Source organism: Zootoca vivipara, chromosome 13 (genome assembly GCF_963506605.1).
Source record: "Zootoca vivipara chromosome 13, rZooViv1.1, whole genome shotgun sequence".
In the NCBI taxonomy this organism is placed as follows: domain Eukaryota; kingdom Metazoa; phylum Chordata; class Lepidosauria; order Squamata; family Lacertidae; genus Zootoca; species Zootoca vivipara.
In genome coordinates this window covers 29,306,656-29,325,470 of record NC_083288.1, presented here as the reverse complement: position 1 = coordinate 29,325,470, position 18,815 = coordinate 29,306,656, and the positions used below count along the sequence as shown (strand labels likewise).

The 18,815-nt window shown below is 43.6% G+C and overlaps 1 protein-coding gene and 1 pseudogene across 1 annotated transcript; one reads left to right on the top strand and one right to left on the bottom strand.

Moving 5' to 3' along the window:
* Positions 1 to 3,692: 3,692 nt before the first annotated feature.
* Positions 3,693 to 4,640, top strand: LOC118077879 (olfactory receptor 14A16-like). Its single transcript, XM_035101606.2, has one exon. It carries the CDS (start codon positions 3,705 to 3,707, stop codon positions 4,638 to 4,640), a length of 936 nt encoding a protein of 311 aa, XP_034957497.2. The 5' UTR covers positions 3,693 to 3,704.
* A 7,949-nt stretch (positions 4,641 to 12,589) lies between these two features.
* On the bottom strand, positions 12,590 to 13,513 carry LOC118077880 (olfactory receptor 6E1-like; annotated as a pseudogene).
* Between the last annotated feature and the right edge of the window lie 5,302 nt (positions 13,514 to 18,815).

Genomic DNA, 18,815 nt, shown 5'->3' with positions numbered 1-18,815 from the left:
ATGAATATTATCTTCTCTTTTGGCAGATTTTGACCTATAATGCAGATTTTGACCTATTATAAATTCTAATGCATATGTAACACCCCCACATACCAGACAACAGAATACAATTCAGTTTTGCATCCCTTATCAGTTGTTCTTTCACATTCAACTGCTTTCTTTGCAACAATGTACAAGCAAAATAAATACAAAAGGACCAAATAAATCCCCAGTGTATTTCATTGTACAGTATCTCACTGGGCATCCTTTACCTAAAATAAATTAAATTTAAATGGCAACCCTTTTCTTTGTAATTTTAAATCCAAACTCGACTTTTCTCTTGAAACATTGTGAATATTTTGGTTGTAGAAATGAATAAGTGAAAGGACCTTGACTTATTATTATTCCAGAAATACTATCAATAGTATTTTCACCATCCACAGGCACATAGCTGGCCTCATCCCCCGCTCCCCCATGGGGTTTAAATGGAAAACGTATTATGAGAAAGCCTCCTCTCTTCCTGGAAGGGAGCGGTTGTGAGCAGGAATCACTTCCCGTGCTCGCAGGGGGGCGTGGCAGGGCCCCCTACATCACTGGAGTCCTGGGCCCGCGTCATGCACCCCAGCCAGCCAATCTGGGGGCCTGGTTTAGCGGTTTTAAAATGGTTGCGGGCCCACGAGCTCTTCCTTGTTGTTCTGGCTTCCTCAGATCTCCCTCCCTCCCTCCCTTCCTCCCTCCCTCTAGGTTTCGCTTCAGCACCTAACCTTGCTATGGACCTCAGCTGGTCACCTTGGTTGTCCAAGGGGCCTGGTAGGAATTTTTTTTCCACTTGGCAGATTGGCACCAGCCACTTGGTTTTTCGCCTACCTCGTAGCAAATCAGCACAACTTTGTAAGGTTCGGCTGTTAGGCATTGGAACATGCATTGTGTGTTGGAGGGGAGGTTGTGGCCATCACCTACCCCTCCCCTTGAAGGGTATTCCGTTAAAGAAATTTGGCGGTTGTGGTTTCTGTCCGATGCCCAGGTGGTGGCTAGGGCCATGGCACGACCCTCCGGTGACTCTAGGGGAAAGCTTCCAGTTGATTTGCACCAACAAGCTCCCACTGCAGGTTGTTAACCCTTGTGTGACTCCCTTGTGTGACTATACAGGAGTCAAGTATAGTCTATTTCGGATCTAATGCCTAAGCCAATACCACTCACATTCTGTAACCAATAACCTTGTGGCTTTTTTTAGCCCATTCAACCTAAAATACTTGTCTCCATGAGTCTTATTTCATCTCAAAGCAGGGAGCAGGGCCTCGACTCACAAATCATGCTTTTTTGGATAGAGCAATTGGGACAGAACTGGGCGGGCTATGTTAAGGCTCACTCATCATCCTTTTCTTCCTGGACTTGGCCCATGATGGCATATCACTGAATCAGTCTAGAGCATGACTGCCACTTTTTCCAGCATTGCTCTATTAATAAGATTGCTATCCCTCAGTCTCAAACAGTGCTGATAATTTGCACCCTTGTGTTCTTTGATCATTTGATCTGAGCAAGATTGATTATTCCTCCTTGTCAGCTGGCTTGTTTGAGAATCAACCTTCCACAGTGTAAATATACAAAGTATGACTTATTTCAGGCAGTAGTGAAGAAGCTATGGATGCCCTCCCAGAGGGAAAATTAATTGGAGTGTCTGGATTCAAATGGTAGATGTGTCCTGGATATGCAACCTTATCCATGAAGCATTGCAATGCGGGTTCACCATCATGGTGAGCACGATTTGCGGTGGGGGCTTAACAAACCACTCCTGGGTTACAAAGGTGGGGGCATGAGTGGTCACTGTGGGATAGGTCCCTGGCTGTTGTTGGGCAAATCTGTATGTAGCAATGTTGATGGGTCAGCCCCTTGGGTATAAAAGCCAGAGAGAGAGGTTTCTCTTTCTATTTGGCTGCATTTTCGGATCCACACCCTCCCTCTGCTGTTTTTAGGCATCTGTGTTGACATTGCTGTGCCTCTCATGGGGTCGCCTGTATTCAGGGGCCTGGTAGGAATTTTTCCATTTGGCTGATTAGCTGGTGCCATCTGGGTTTTGCCTACTGCACAGCAAATAGTCACAACTTATAAGGTTGGCGGTTAGGCATTGGTTATTGTGGTTGTATTAGGGGTCTTGTTGACTGTGTTGGCCCCAAAAGTTAATGCCTGAGATGGGGAAATTCCGGTCAGGTAGTCAGGGGCTCGATGCAAGTCTGTAACCCCCTCGGTTGAGGGCCAGGGCCGCGTGAGAGCCTCTGGGAGCCTGAGGGGAGAGGGGAGCTCCCTGACTCTCCCTGTAGGGTTTCCCCTTTTGACAAGGCTAGTTTAGTTCTGTCCTTAGGGAACGGCTGGAGAATCAATGCCTGAGTTAGGGGAGATTCTGGTCAGGAATACAGGGGCTCTATGCAGTGTCCATAACCCCGGTCGGGGGCCAGCAACGCGCATGAGCCCCTGGGAGCCTGAGGGGAGAGCCTATTGGACCCGACTCCCTGTCTCTCCCTGTAGGGTTTCCTCTTGTTGACAAGGCAAGTTTATTTCTGTCCTTAGGTGACAGTTGGAGAACCAATGCCTACGCAACCACTCACTTATTTTATATTTGTATTTCAATAAATGTGGCCAAACTCATGCCAAAAACCATTAAACAAAAATTCTGTCTATGGTGTGAGTTATTTGAGGGGTGGTTTTGGGGACCTCCACACACAATCCAGTTTCAGTTTCATGCTAAATTTCTGTGAGACCAAACTCATAGGACAATATTTTGTGACCTACCTCAGTTACAAAAGATTTTTTGCAGTGAACATAAGTTAATCAAGTTCAACACTCTGACTGCCACAATATATACAATACTTTATTATTATAAAGACAATTGCAAACCTTGTTGTGTAAATCAGGACCTGCAAATCATTATGGTGAGGTTCTCCAAGCAGTGATTATCCGAAACACTACAGAAATTTAATGAAATTCTCCAAGGAGTGACTCTCTGAAACACGACAGACAGCAGGGAGGCTCAATTGATTCCTCCTTGTCATAAAATCTATATCTTCTACTAAAGACCGCACTCCAGAATTTTGGCCCTTCTTCTTCCAGTCAAAAATAGAGGTGAGTGGAACACCATTTATCCATCCTCAGAGGAGACTAGGACTTGGAAGGTACTCATATTTCAGTTCTGCAAAGACCTCAAAATGTTTAATACAGCAGTAAGATTAATGCAGACATGACTATTCTATGATAAAAATAGATTACATTTATAGGGAAGAGAAGATAAAAATGTGGTGTTTCAAAATTCTGGAGATTGGGTTTAAACCCTGAGCTCTCATCAGAGCAACATGATCTTTCATTGGTTGCTCTTATAAGCTACAGTTAGGAGTTGATTCTACTTTCTCATTCTTGATTCAACATGAAACCAAGATGGGTCTTTCCTGAGATGCTCCCCTCGCTCCCTGCCAGCTCTAAAATTCTATGAGTATTGGGGAGAATCAATGGTGTCAGTTGAATGTCTACTGCTGGCATCACCCATTACATCATATTGAGATACAGTAGGGGGCAAACCCCACATACAATTGTCTGCATATTCCCCTCAACCAACAGACTTTCATTAACTCCTTTCTAATTTTAGGTCCCACAACTGCTCTGCTGCCATTGCTAAAACACAATAAGAGAGCTACTCTTCTATAACTTTTTTTAAAGAAATATTTCAAAGAATTAAGATGGCCAACCAGTCTACTGTGACAGAATTTATTCTGATGGGGTTTTCCAGTGACCCAGAAGAACAATTTTTGTACTTTGTGATATTTCTCTCCATTTATTTAATAGCCTTAGTGGGGAATTTCCTCATCACCGTTGCTGTTGCCCTGAACCACAAACTGCACACTCCTATGTACTTCTTTCTGGTCAACCTATCATTATCAGACATCTGCTACATCTCAACCACAATCCCCAAATCCATAGCTGCTTCTTTGTCAGATGACAAACGGATTTCTTTTGCTGGCTGTGTTGCACAGGTTTTCTTAGTTGTCACTTTTGGAGGTTCTGAGCTTGCCTTGCTCACAATCATGGCTTATGATCGCTATGTTGCAATCTGCCATCCTCTGCAGTATGAGCTGATCATGAACTGGGATGCCTGCATCCAAATGGCAGCTGCTTCCTGGATTAGCAACCTAATTCATTCGTCATTTCATACCATTACCACTTTCAGGCTTCATTTCTGTGGGTCCAATATTATTGGGCAGTATTTCTGTGATATCCCTCAGCTGCTAAAGATTTCTTGTACTGACACAAAGCTTAACCAAATTTTGATTTTTGCCTTTGGGATTACACTAGCTTCATTTGGTGGAGGGTTCATCTTTGTTTCCTATGGCTACATCTTCTCTGCTGTGCTGAGAATCCCTTCTGTTCAAGGTAGATATAAAGCTTTCTCTACCTGCATCCCCCACCTGACTGTCTTTTCTTTATTTATTAGCACAGATTTGTTTTCATATATGAGTCCTAAAGCATTTTCTTCTACAACGATGGATTTGCTCTCTGCTGTATTGTATACTGTTTTGCCACCATTACTGAATCCCATTATTTATAGCTTTAGGAACAAAGATATCCAAGAGGCCGTGTTGAAAATACCAAAAAGAATTAGAAGTCTCCTAGCATGACTGCTTACATTGTGTCTCATCACAATTCCTGTGCATTGCATAACAATGCAAATGCCAGTGAAAATTGCATAAAAGTGCATTATATTGCATAACAGTGCATTGCAAAAAGATGGGTATTGGGCAAATTTGCATATTAGGAAAATTTCACACAAAACAACTGATGGTTTTTCATTAGGACTTTAAATAATAATAATAATATGCCAATATGTAAATGTGAGGAACTCGATCTAATGCTCAGAAAATGAAAGAAAATGAAATTGACACACCCTTGCTGCTTCCAACCTGCTAAATTTGGTTTCTTTTTGAGTGGAGGTGTTAGGTTGGAGGAAGGGTAGAATAAGTCTTTGCACAAGTAATGAGGTCTCTGAACCACATTTGCATCTGATACTCTGTTCTCAGTTTCTCGCATAACTGTGGCCCCTCCTCCTTCACTGTTTTAGAGGCGTGTTATTCTAGCACCATACTGACTAGCTCATGCATTTAGGGGTGCATGTTGCATTTTTTGGGTATTTCCTTTTTTAAAGAGATATTTCAGTTCAATGAGACTCAGAACACTCAATGTGTTGATTATTAGTAGTATTAATTGTTGTTTTTGGTCTGTATAACAACCAAACACACACACACACCAGACACACACACACACACACACACACACACACACACACACACACACACACACCAGACACCAGACACACACACACACACACACACACACACAGAGAGAGAGAGAGAGAGAGAGAGAGAGAGAGAGAGAGAGAGAGAGAGAGAGAGAGAGAGAGAAGTTCTCTTTTGTTGTTTAATGTTGGCTTGAGTTTTAGGTGCAAATTGTGATGGGTTCACCTAAAATTCTTGGTGCAGGATTCCTGTTTAGGTTCATTTGTGGAGTGTTCACCTTTGCTTCCTGTGACTACATCTTCTCTGCTGTCCTGGAAAACCCTTCTGTTCAAGGCAGATATAAAGCTTTCTCTACCTGCACTCCCCACCTGACTGTCTTTTCTTTTTTTATGAGCACAGCTGTGTTTTCATACATGCAACCTAAAGCACAATCTTCTACAACAATGGATTTGCTCTCCACTTTATTGCATAATGTTTCACCACTATTACTGAATCCCATTATCTATAGCTTCAGAAACAAGGACATCCAAGAGGCAGTGTTGTAAATACTGAAAAAGGTTAAAGGTCTCCAGTCTTGTTTGCTTGCCCACTTTTGTGTGATGTCCCTTAATCCTGACCTATGTCCTATTTCACAGCTTACATTTTGTTAAAATGTGCATAAAATGCATATAATAAATGCTTCCCCCCCAAAAGAAAATGTTTAGGGGTCCTCTCACTTTCCTACTCATATTGAAATACTGCTCCTTGGTGAGGCCAAACTTAGATTCACAAAATGTTTAGTGGTATGCATACCCCTGCATACCCCCAGAAAAAAAGCACTGCATATATTAGTTAAACTAGGATGCAGAAATCAATTACATTGGGGAATTGGGATCTAGCAGAATAGCGGGACCCAGGTGGCGCTGTGGTTAAACCACTGAGCCTAGGGCTTGCTGATCAGAAGGTTGGCGGTTCGAATCCCTGTGACGGGGTGAGCTCCCGTTGCTTGGTCCCAGCTCCTGCCAACCTAGCAGTTCGAAAGCACGTCAAAATGCAAGTAGATAAATAGGTACAGTGGGAAGGTAAACAATGTTTCCGTGTGCTGCTCTGGTTCACCAGAAGTGGCTTTGTCATGCTGGCCACATGACCTGGAAGCTATATGCCGGCTCCCTCAGCCAATAATGCGAGATGAGCGCGCAACCCCAGAGTCGGTCACGACTGGACCTAATGGTCAGGGGTCCCTTTACCTTTACATTTTAGAATACTGTATGTATATTACACAAAATCCCATGCAACATATGTATTAGAAATTTGCACTGGGAATCTGACTTCACAAATGTGTGTGTGTGTGTGTGTGTGTGTGTGTGTGTGTGTGCGCGCGCGCAAACCAACATGGAAATATGGAGAACTGAATTTACAATTGCAAAAATGTGAAACTGAGAGAAAATGAAATTGACAGTTTCACCCATTCCAACTCCCAAACTACTCAGTTGGGTTTCTTTCGGGTGGGTAGTGTTAGAGGGCAATACTGGTAAACTAAATCTTTGCACAAGTGCCCTTCTTTCTGAACAACAATTAGATTCAGTCCGCTTTCCTCAATTTCTCACATAAAATGTGCCCCTTCCTCCATCACTGTTTTGCAAACATGCTATTTTACCATCACATTAAATGAATTATGTATATAACTGTGAGTGGTGCAATCTTAGTTCTTTTTTAAAAAATAAAATGCTGTGTCCATCCTAAAAAGACTTCTAATATAAGTTTCTTTATGTATTTTTTTGTATCTATGCAAGTTGTATTTATTTATAAGTACATACACAAAAATGGATATGTTGCCTTCTTTGTGATGGTCTCATAAATCAATAGAAATAAAATTTATCTGGACACTTTTTTTGTTGTGACGTGGGGTTTGTGATTTCAGCTCTCTTGACAAAACATGCTGGAGACAGTTCTCTAGTAACAGCTCTTTATTAAAGTGAACAAGACTGACTCTGAGGGCAGGAAGGCTACATTTATAGGGACAGGGAACTAGCTAGAAAGGGATACATTTTGGAGGGAACAATATCAGGCAATCACAGTGCTGCCTTTTGGAGGGAACCAATAAGACAGAGGATCCAAATACAGCAGCTTAAATGAACCAATAGTAGCTGTACCCTCTGGAACCAAAAGGCAGTTACTTTATCCTAATGCAAATACAGACAATAATAATACAGAGATAAAATCCTTTGACTCAATACACAACACCCCTCCCCCCCTAGTGAGCACAGCAGACGTAATCCCTCAGGTACTGTGGGGTCCTACAACTTCTACTTGATCTCCTGACAACAGGTGTTGCAGGTTCTGGATTGGGTGTTACCTGTGGTGGAGGGGCTGCTATAGGGGTTTCGTCAGGAACAGATGGAGTCCCAGACATCTCAGGGTCCCCTACCTGTACCTCGTCATCCTGAGGACTAGCAGACCCTGGTTCATTTGCTGAAGCCCCTGGTGACTGCACCTCTGGGCCATCTTCACTCTGGTCTCGCAGCTGTGCGTCATTAGCCAGGGATGAATTATCTGACTCCTCCCTGCTGAGCGCCCGGCGCCTCAGCTGATCTATATGTCTCTTCCAAACTTGCCCATTTTCCAAGGTCACATAATAGGACACAGGTCCACTAGCCCGGGTGATCACACCGGCCACCCACCGCGGACCTCGTGAATAGTTCCTCACCCAGACCAGATCTTCAGGGGCGAGATACCTTGTTGTGTCAGTCTCAGCCTGGGGGGTTGCTCTTGAATTACGGTTTGGCATTTTATCTGGGTGGACATAATCCAGCACCGTTACCAGTCTTCTACCTAAGAGCAGCTCAGCTGGCGATTTGCCCGTCGCAGTACACGGCGTCGCATGCTGCAAAAATAACATTCGTGCAATGCGAGCCGACCAGTTACCCTCCATTAAGCGCGCAATGGATTCTTTGGCTGTTCTTACCATGCGCTCAGCCTGCCCATTTGAGGATGGGTGAAAGGGCGCGGATGTGACCCCTCTTATGAAGTTATCAGCCAAGAATGCCCTGAATTCTTGGGATACAAAAGCTGCCCCATTATCTGATACAATGGTCTCAGGTAACCCGTGGGTTGCAAACAGCTGCCTCAACACCTTGATTACGGCAGCTGATGCCATGCTAGGGACCATCGCCACTTCTAACCATTTGGAATATGCATCAACGATAACCAAAAAGACCTTCCCTTGGAATGGCCCAGCAAAATCTATGTGCAGCCGGCTCCAGGGAGTCCTGGACTGCTCCCACCAGTGGACTGGTGCTCTGGCCACTTCTGGCCGCACCTCTTGGCATGCCTTGCATGTTCGTACCCATTGTTCTATGTTCTGGTCCATTCCAGGCCACCACACATAACATCGGGCTAGCGACTTCATCCTGACCATTCCCGGGTGTCCCATGTGAAGCGTCTCAAGAACCCTGTTTCTCAGTGGTGCTGGGATGATCACCCTATCTCCCCATAGGAGACAACCCTTATGCATGGACAATTCGTGCTGCCTTGTCGCATAAGGCCTGAATTTTTCTTCATGCGGACCACCTGGCCACCCCCTCCCCACCCAAGTGAGCACACGGGAGAGAACAGCATCTTTCCTCGTTTTCTCAGCTATATCAGTAGCTGTTACAGGAGCCCCCGGAAGTGTTTCTAGCATCATAATGTGCTCCGCCGGAGCAGGATCCTCATTGCTCCCGCCAGGAAGGGGCAATCGACTCAGCGCATCAGCGTGGCACAACTGTTTCCCCGGCACATGGGTCAAGGTGTACTGGAACCCATTCAGGAATATTGACCAACGCAACATTCTGGGGGAGAGAATTTGTGGCGTTTGTTTGTTTGGGTTGAACAACCCTAACAGTGGTTTGTGGTCCGTTTCAATGGAGAAATGGCGACCGGACAAATAATCATAGAACCTTTTGATTCCTGACACAATTGCTAGTGCCTCTTTATCAATTTGAGCATAGTTGCGCTCCGTGGGTGACAACGTACGGGAATAGAAAGAGATGGGCTTTTCCGACCCATCCGGTTCCCTATGACTCAGCACAGCCCCCAGGCCGTATTGAGAGGCATCACATGCCAGGACCAGCGGCTTCGACTCATCATAATGAGCAAGGACGCTCCTGCTACTCAGCATTTCTCGCAAGGAGTCAAAAGCCTTCTGCTGCTCCCGCCCCCATCGCCACACCTTCTTTTTCTGCAAAAGTCTATGTAATGGTTCAGCTACCGAAGCTTTCTGGGGTAAGAATGAATGATAAAAGTTAATAAGTCCCAGGAATGACTGCAACTCCGTCTTGTTCTGTGGTCGTGGTGCCTCGATGATGGCCTTAATCTTAGCTCAATACACAACATTTTTCTGCAATTAAAACCTGTTGGCTCTAAAGTAAACTACTGAATTCAAATAATAATAATAATAATAATTTATTATTTATACCCCGTCCATCTGGCTGAGTCTCCCCAGCCACTCTGGGCGGCTCCCAACTGAATATTAAAACAATACAGCATTAAATATTAAACGCTTCCCTAAACAGGGCTGCCTTCAGATGTCTTTTAAAATTAGGATAACTGCTTTTTTCCTTGACATCTGATGGAAGGGCATTCCACAGGGCAGGTGCTGCTACCGAGAAGGCCCTCTGTCTGGTTCCCTGTAACCTCACTTCTTGCAATGAGGGAACTGCCAGAAGGCCCTCAGCGCTGGATCTCAGTGTCCGGGCTGAACGGTTTTGGTTTATTGCAAGATAATTGGGATGAAATTGAAGCCTGAAGATTGGTTCATTTTGAGTACCTAGTCAGTCCTTGGGGTCCTGGGCCACTGAAGGCTTTTAATATCTAAACACCTCAAATTTGGCATGGAAACAAATGGGCTGCCAGTGTATAGTCAAGCCGTAAACAAAATTTATGGTTAAGGACATGATGAGTTGGACTTTAATAATAATAATAATAATAATAATAATAATAATAATAATAATAATAATAATTTTTATTTATATCCCACCCGCCCTGGCCAGGACCAGGCTCAGCGTGGCTAACATCAGAGTATATAATACATTAAAACATAATGTAGGCCATTTCAGGAAGTTAAAAGTAGTTGAATGAGTAGTTCTAGGTAATAACAAAAATGAAATTAGCAATGCCTGAAGGTGCAGCTTCAGGGTGCAGAACAATAAAACAAGAAAGTCTCACTGTGTTCTATATAAGAATTAATGCATGGGTACTCATCTAAAGTACTGATCGGCCCCCTGTCACTATAGCAGTGTTAGTGTTGATATTTTATTCTGTTTTTAGTTTTTTGCTGATTTCATTTAAAAAAAATGTTTTCAATAGTTCTTTTAAATTCTTTTTACTGTTGATTTTATTGTTTTATTCTCTTCATAAACTGCTTTTTACAACCAAGTGGTGCATAAATTTGTCCCCATGAAAGAGGCAGGGTGCCACTGGGTCATGTGGGCCTTCTTCAAAAGGCTACTTAGTTGTAAGCCTCAAAGAATTGCATGATCTAATAGGGCTATAGTAAAGGTATTGCTCTTTGGCCTTTAGAAAAGCCCTATTTGCACTTGCAGTGGTGTGGAGGGGTAAAAGGCAAAGGTAAAGGGACCCCTGACCATTAGGTCCAGTCGCGGACTCTGGAGTTGCAGTGCTCATCTCGCTTTATTGGCCGAGGGAGCCGGCGTACAGCTTCCGGGTCATGTGGCCAGCATGACAAAGCCGCTTCTGGTGAACCAGAGCAGTGCATGGAAACGCCGTTTACCTTCCCGCTGGAGCAATACCTATTTATCTACTTGCACTTTGAGGTGCTTTTGAACTGCTAGGTTGGCAGGAGCTGTGACCGAACAACGGGAGCTCACCCTGTTGCGGGGATTCGAACCGCCGTCCTTCTGATGGGCAAGCCCTAGTCTATATGTTTTAACCCACAGCACCACCTGCGTCCCTGTTGTGGAGGGGTCTTTGTGCTTATTGTTTAGCAGCACTTTCTGAAATCAGAAAATCACAGGAGTTTTGTATTATAATCTCAGGGCTCATCCACAATTCTATTTGTCTGGGAACCCCTTGATGAGGAATCCACATGGAAAAGGGTGACATGTGGATAGCATAATCACATATGCAAGGCCAATGACAACCCAGCTGTCATAAATCCTGGGATTGAATTGACAGACTATGGTGAGGAAGCGGGGAGGAATGTGGGGGTGGGGTATGTGTGTGTGTGGGGTGTGAATACTTGAAACCTCCACTGGAGGAAGCGGGAGCATAGCTTCCAAATCTCCCGTTTTTCGCGAGAAACCCCCATATTTTAAACCGTTTCCCGCTGGCAGCCCGGATTGGAAAAAAATCCCGTAAATCCCCCAGATTTCAGTACCTTCCAGGGAGGCTCCTTCAGTGCATGTCTGGACATGCACAGAACCAATTTCGGGTGCCGCTCTGCCTATGTCTGGGCACTGGAAATGGGGCAGAGCGGCACAGGAAGTCACTTCTGAGCATGTCTGGACATGCATAGAATTGACTTCCGATGCCGCTCTGCCCATGTCTGGGCACCGGAAGTTGCTTCTACGCATGTCTGGAAGCGACTTCCGGTGTCGGTGCTGCTGATCCTGGAATTTTTCTAACCGGGAGTTGGAAGGTGTGAGCGGGAATCCCCTTTCCATATCAGCTTCAGCTGCTTTGGAAGTGAAGAATAGATGCCTGCTCTCCCTCCTGTCGAGCAGAAAGCCCCATTGAAGAGTGGCCGTGAACTAATCAGGCAAAGGAAGAAGGGTAAGTATAAGGCAGGGGAGCGGAGCAGAGCAGAGCAGAGAGACTTAGTGAGATAGACCACACAGTAGGGCTGTTGTCCATAGTTTTTGGTGTTTTGGGGAAGAAGAAAAAGGCTCAACAACTTTGGGGTGTCCTGGTTTTTACTTTTTGAAATAAAACCTATTTTGGAAAGAGAAAAAACAAGCACCGAACCACTGATATATCACAAGTGGACTCTTTATTTACTGCATTCACAATTATTTAAGATAAAATCTATTTTGGAAAGAAACTACTTTTGCCATTTTATGGGTGTTTATTGTTTGTTTAGCAGTACGCTGTGGGTTAAACCACTTGCTGATCAGAAGGCCGGCGGTTCGAATCCCCGCGACGGGGTGAGCTCCCGTTGCTCAGTCCCAGCTCCTGCCAACCTAGCAGTTCGAAAGCACGTCAATATGGTATATTTCCAGAACTTTCAGCTGAACCATATTTCTTTCCCATTCCAATGCATGCATGTAAACCCCTACATAATCTTCATTTACTTCCATTGTCATTTATTACTACACAGTGTTGGGGCCCTTCTTCCTTTTTCAGGACTCTGAGGTTAATTAAGGGGAAAAAATTTCTTCGGCTAAATGGTCCAGGGCCTCCTTGACTTTTTTGTTTCTTAGGCTATAAATGAAGGGATTCATTAATGGAGTTATCACTGTGTTCAGTATGCTGGCTACCTTGTTGAGGTCCAGTGAGTGGTTTTTTTGTGGCTGAACATAAATGAAAATAGAACTCCCATAGTAGAGTGTCACCACAATGAGGCACACGTAGAGAACGCTTTCTGTCGTCCTTTGGCTGAGGGTATCCTAAGCACTGTTGCAATAATGAATATATAGGATACACTTGTCACCAGTAATGAGCCTAGGAGGAGCAAGGCTGAATTGACAAAATTAATGATCTCAATCTTCTTTACATCAAAGCAGGCCAGCTTGAGAACTGGGTCAACATCACAAAAGAAATGGTTGATGGAATTGGGTCCACAAAATGGCAGCTGGCCTACCAGGATTGTAGGTGGTAGGACTGCAAAGAAGCCCCACATCCAGGAGGCAGCTATAAGTTGAAAACATACATGTGTGCTCATGATGGCTGCATATCTCAGAGGGTTGCAAATAGCCAGATAGCGGTTGAATGACATGATAGCCAGAAGGAAGAACTCTGTGGAACCTGTCGAGAAATATATGTAAGCCTGCAGGATGCAACTATGGAAGGCGATAGATTTTCTTTGACTCATGAAATTGAATAGCATCTTGGGGATATCTGTGGTGGTGAATAATATCTAAAAAAGACATGTTAGCAATGAACATGTACATTGGGCTGTGAAGGCTGTTCTCACACTACACCAAGGTAATAACGATAAAGTTGCCTACCATAGCAACAGTGTAGGTGATGAAGAATAAAGTGAAGAGTAGAGGTTCAACCCTCTTAGTCCCAATGAATCCTAGGAGAATAAATTCATTCACAGTCCTTGTCTGGTTCCTCATTATGCTGTACAACTAATACAGTCACTTGAATAAATGGAGAGCAGCAAGATGAACAATTCTGCTATGTTGAAATCTCTACATGATACAATGGTAGGGGCGCCATAATATATTAAAGCACAAAAGATACTGGATGGTGATTCCTGTGGGATAATGCATGGAAATATGCATGAGAAACATCAGCTATGCTTGTTTAAACCCAGAAACGAAGTGAAAAGGGGTGTAAAGAGGGCTGCTAATTTGAACCTTTTTGATAGTTTATTACTATAGATCAGGCACGTCCAACAGGTAGATTGTGATCTACCAGTAGATCACTGGACGTCTGTGGTAGATCACTGACTCCCCTAACCCTCAAAGAAGCTCAACAACTTTCTCTCCCTTTAAAAAAGCTCAAAATTTTTGCCCTGCACCCCCCAAAATGTGGCTTTCCTCCCTAAAAAAAGCTCAACAACTTTTTCCTGAACCCCCCAAAAGGGGTTAGATCACTGCCAGTTTTTAACTCTGTGAGTAGATCATAGTCTCTTGGGAGTTGCCCACCCCTGCTATAGATCATGGAAGTTTTGCAGTTGGCATAATTCAATATAAAAACTGATTCCCATTATGCAATGTCTTGAACCTGGTCTTTATTCTTATCTTAAACATTTTAAATAATTTTTTAAAAAATATATCCCATTAATTTCCAAATGAAAAAAAAATGTTTTCAATTTCTTAAATGTTCCATTTTGTAATCGAAAGCACACACCAAAGTGCTCAAATTTGACTCAGTTCTGATTATCATTTAATTTATCCCAAGTGATTCATCTTCCATTTGAAACTGTATGTACAGTGTATTGTTGAAATATTTTTATAATGCTGCTGTTCTGCTAACATTACAGACTTCAGTTTGCACCCCTCCTTTCCTCTGTAGTCCCTCCTTCAGCTTCTGCTCCAGAGCACTGAAGGCTTCATCAGAGCAGATTTTGTGACCGCATCGTGATAAGAAAGGAATGGGAAGTCCAGTTCTGGCCAGTGCAGCTCCCTGCATGCACGATACAGCCCAAAGTATACATAGTTTTTAAAAATTGTTTTGTTTTGTTTTAGAAGGAAATTCCCTCTCAGAATGAATTTTAGGCCAACACAAAGGAAAAAAGAAAGTGGATGGCACATGAGTAGAGATAACAAGGGAAGTAGGAAAGAAAAGAGAATCACGTGTACCTCTCTCAGGTCTTTCCTCTGTAACCTGTTCCCGCAGTGTCTCATGGAAACCCTTATCTCCCATCCTTATCCCTTTCTTTCTCTTATGCTCCTTGATGTGTTTGTAAAAATAATTTTTTTTCTCAGCATATCAAAGACATTAACACCAACGACAACAATGTGGATGGTCACATCGACCTACGTGTTCTCTGTCTTGCCTCGTTTAGATAGCTGCAGAGATGAAAACAAAGCACATATTTCCAATTTGACAGCACTAAGTAATTTGTCAATTTTGTGTTCTCCGGTTCTGTGGGCCATGGAATAGTTTTACCATTTGAAGCAGATTGGGCATGGGTCTGAGAGGAAAATAATACTCCATACTCCTTAAATTTTCAAAAGTTTCAATTTAAGTATTAGAGAAATTAAGAAGCCACTTACCTATGTCATACTCTTATGTTCTTTCCTTCCTGGTAGAGATTGAATCAGTACACCTCTATTTCCTACAGAATATATGGGAAAGGTTGTTCATCATACAATAGGTATATATCCCTAAGGGTCAAATTATGACAAAACATCCCTGAGTCAATTCCAAAGCATTTATATGCAGAATTTTATAACATGGAGTGAATAATGAAATATTTTTTGTATTAGGGATTTACAGATCAGTCCAGTGCTTAATCCTATATGCAGTAACCCATCATACAGTTATTTCCCAACATTTGAAATGTTGCCCATTACATAGCTATTAATAAGATTCAATTAATAAGATTATACTGTATTAATAAGATTCAAAAATGGCATTTATTCTCATCACTACTCTTCTCTCCATTTTTCCCATGGCAAAGAATTTCATTCTACCCTAAAGGTGTAACTGATATTCAATTAGCAGTTTAATTGAATCACTGTGGTCCTTGAAGGTATTATATATCAATTATTTCAACCACAAGAGGCAAAGAGGAAATGCAAACACAAGGATTATTATTATTATTATTATTATTATTATTATTATTATTTTAATAGTATCATTATTATTGCTGCAAATTACCATTAGAACTGAAAATGCTGACAAAATATTGATTCAATGTAATAAAAATCATTATTATGAAAACCAAATGAACAGCATGTTGTCTGCTGAACATTGCCTATGTATTGAAGCCTCCAGACAGGAACTGATAAATAGCATGTTCATTTATTGCCAGGAGCCAGTTTGGGGTAGTGATTTAGAGTGTTGTACGAAGGCATGGGAGACCGGGGTTCCAATTCCCACTTAGCCATGAAGCTTCCTGGGTGTCTCTCTGCCTAACCTACCGCACAGGGTTTTGGGGAGGTTTTGGGGGGAAGGGAAAGAATCATGTATACCACCTTGAGCTCATTGGAAGCAGTGATGAACGGTGCCGCTTGGCTGCCCGGGACAGCATCCTCTGGGGGCGGGACATTGCTCCGCAGTGCGCATGCATCCCGATGCATGCGTCATGACATCACGATGTACATGCGAAGTCTGTCCGGGTTGGCGCTGCTGCTCTACTCGGCCAGCGTGCTCTGAAGCAGAGCGTGCTACGAAGCGGGTGGCGGCGGTGCCGGCAAACAGCGAGCAAGCCGCAGAGAGGCTTGCTCATGGTTTGCCGCCACCGCCACTGCCCGGCAACCTGCTCCGTAGCGCGCTCTGCTTCTTCCTGCTCGGGCGGAGGAGGCGAGGGGCGGGCCAGGGGCCGGGGGCGCTGCCCCCCTGAGTGGTGGAGCTAGGGGCAGACCGACCCCTTCGCCCCTCCCGTGCTACGTGCCTGATTGGAAAAAAGGTGGGATAAAAACATAATAATAAGTAAGTTGTTGTTTAGTCATTTAGTCGTGTCCGACTCTTCGTGACCCCATGGACCATAGCACGCCAGGCACTCCTGTCTTGCACTGCCTCCCGCAGTTTGGTCAAACTCATGTTCGTAGCTTCGAGAACACTGTCCAACCATCTTGTCCTCTGTCGTCCCCTTCTCCTAGTGCCCTCAATCTTTCCCAACATCAGGGTCTTTTCCAAGGATTCTTCTCTTCTCATGAGGTGGCCAAAGTATTGGAGCCTCAGCTTCACGATCTGTCCTTCCAGGGAGCACTCAGGGCTGATTTCCTTAAGAATGGATAGGTTTGATCTTCTTGCAGTTCATGGGACTCTCAAGAGTCTCCTCCAGCACCACAATTCAAAAGCATCAATTCTTCGGCGATCAGCCTTCTTTATGGTCCAGCTCTCACTTCCATACATCACTACTGGGAAAACCATAGCTTTAACTATACGGACCTTTGTCGGCAAGGTGATGTCTCTGCTTTTTAAGATGCTGTCTAGGTTTGTCATTGCTTTTCTCCCAAGAAGCAGGAGTCTTTTAATTTCGTGACTGCTGTCACCATCTGCAGTGATCAAGGAGCCCAAGAAGGTGAAATCTCTCACTGCCTCCATTTCTTCCCCTTCTATTTGCCAGGAGGTGATGGGACCAGTGGCCATGATCTTGGTTTTTTTGATGTTGAGCTTCAGACCATATTTTGCGCTCTCCTCTTTCACCCTCATTAAAAGGTTCTTTAATTCCTCCTCGCTTTCTGCCATCAAGGTTGTGTCATCTGCATATCTGAGGTTGTTGATATTTCTTCCGGCAATCTTAATTCCGGCTTGGGATTCATCTAGTCCAGCCTTTCGCATGATGAATTCTGCATATAAGTTAAATAAGCAGGGAGACAATATACAACCTTGTCGTACTCCTTTCCCAATTTTGAACCACTCAGTTGTTCCATATCCAGTTCTAACTGTAGCTTCTTGTCCCACATAGAGATTTCTCAGGAGACAGATGAGGTGATCAGGCACTCCCATTTCTTTAAGAACTTGCCATAGTTTGCTGTGGTCGACACAGTCAAAGGCTTTTGCATAGTCAATGAAGCAGAAGTAGACGTTTTTCTGGAACTCTCTAGCTTTCTCCATAATCCAGCGCATGTTTGCTATTTGGTCTCTGGTTCCTCTGCCCTTTCGAAATCCAGCTTGCACTTCTGGGAGTTCTCGGTCCACATACTGCTTAAGCCTGCCTTGTAGAATTTTAAGCATAACCTTGCTAGCGTGTGAAATGAGCGCAATTGTGCGGTAGTTGGAGCATTCTTTGGCACTGCCCTTCTTTGGAATTGGGATGTAGACTGATCTTCTCCAATCCTCTGGCCATTGCTGAGTTTTCCAAACTTGCTGGCATATTGGGTGTAGCACCTTAACAGCATCATCTTTTAAAATTTTAAATAGTTCAGCTGGAATATCATCACTTCCACTGGCCTTGTTATTAGCAGTGCTTTCTAAGGCCCATTTGACTTCACTCTCCAAGATGTCTGGCTCAAGGTCAGCAACCACACTACCTGGGGTGTACGAGACCTCCATATCTTTCTGGTATAATTCCTCTGTGTATTCTTGCCACCTCTTCTTGATGTCTTCTGCTTCTGTTAGGTCCTTACCACTTTTGTCCTTGATTATGGTAATCTTTGTACGAAATGTTCCTTTCATGTCTCCAATTTTCTTGAACAGATCTCTGGTTTTCCCCATTCTATTGTTTTCCTCTATTTCTTTGCATTGCTCATTTAAGAAGACCCTCTTGTCTCTCCTTGCTGTTTTTTTGGAAATCTGCATTCAGTTTCCTGTATCTTTCCCTTTCTCCCTTGCATTTTGCTTGCCTCTTCTCCTCCGCTATTTGTAAGGCCTTGTTGGACAGCCATTTTGCTTTCTTGCATTTCCTTTTCCTTGGGATGGTTTTCATTGCTGCCTCCTGTATAATGTTACGAGCCTCCATCCATAGTTCTTCAGGCACTCTGTCCACCAAATCTAAATCCTTAAACCTGTTCCTCACTTCCACTGTGTATTCATAAGGTATTTGATTCAGATTGTATCTTACTGGCCCAGTGGTTTTTCCTACTTCCTTCAGTTTAAGCTGGAATTTTGCTATAAGAAGCTGATGATCTGAGTTACAGTCAGCTCCAGGTCTTGTTTTTGCTGACTGTATAGAGCTTCTCCATCTTTGGCTGCAGAGAATATAATCAATCTGATTTCGATGCTGCCCATTTGGTGATATCCATGTGTAGAGTCGTCTCTTGTGTTGTTGGAAGAGAGTGTTTGTGATGACCAGCTTGT

Bases quoted from the DNA above. Each gene is read 5' to 3' on its own strand.
- LOC118077879 (XM_035101606.2), top strand. From the start codon at position 3,705: ATGGCCAACCAGTCTACTGTGACAGAATTTATTCTGATGGGGTTTTCC.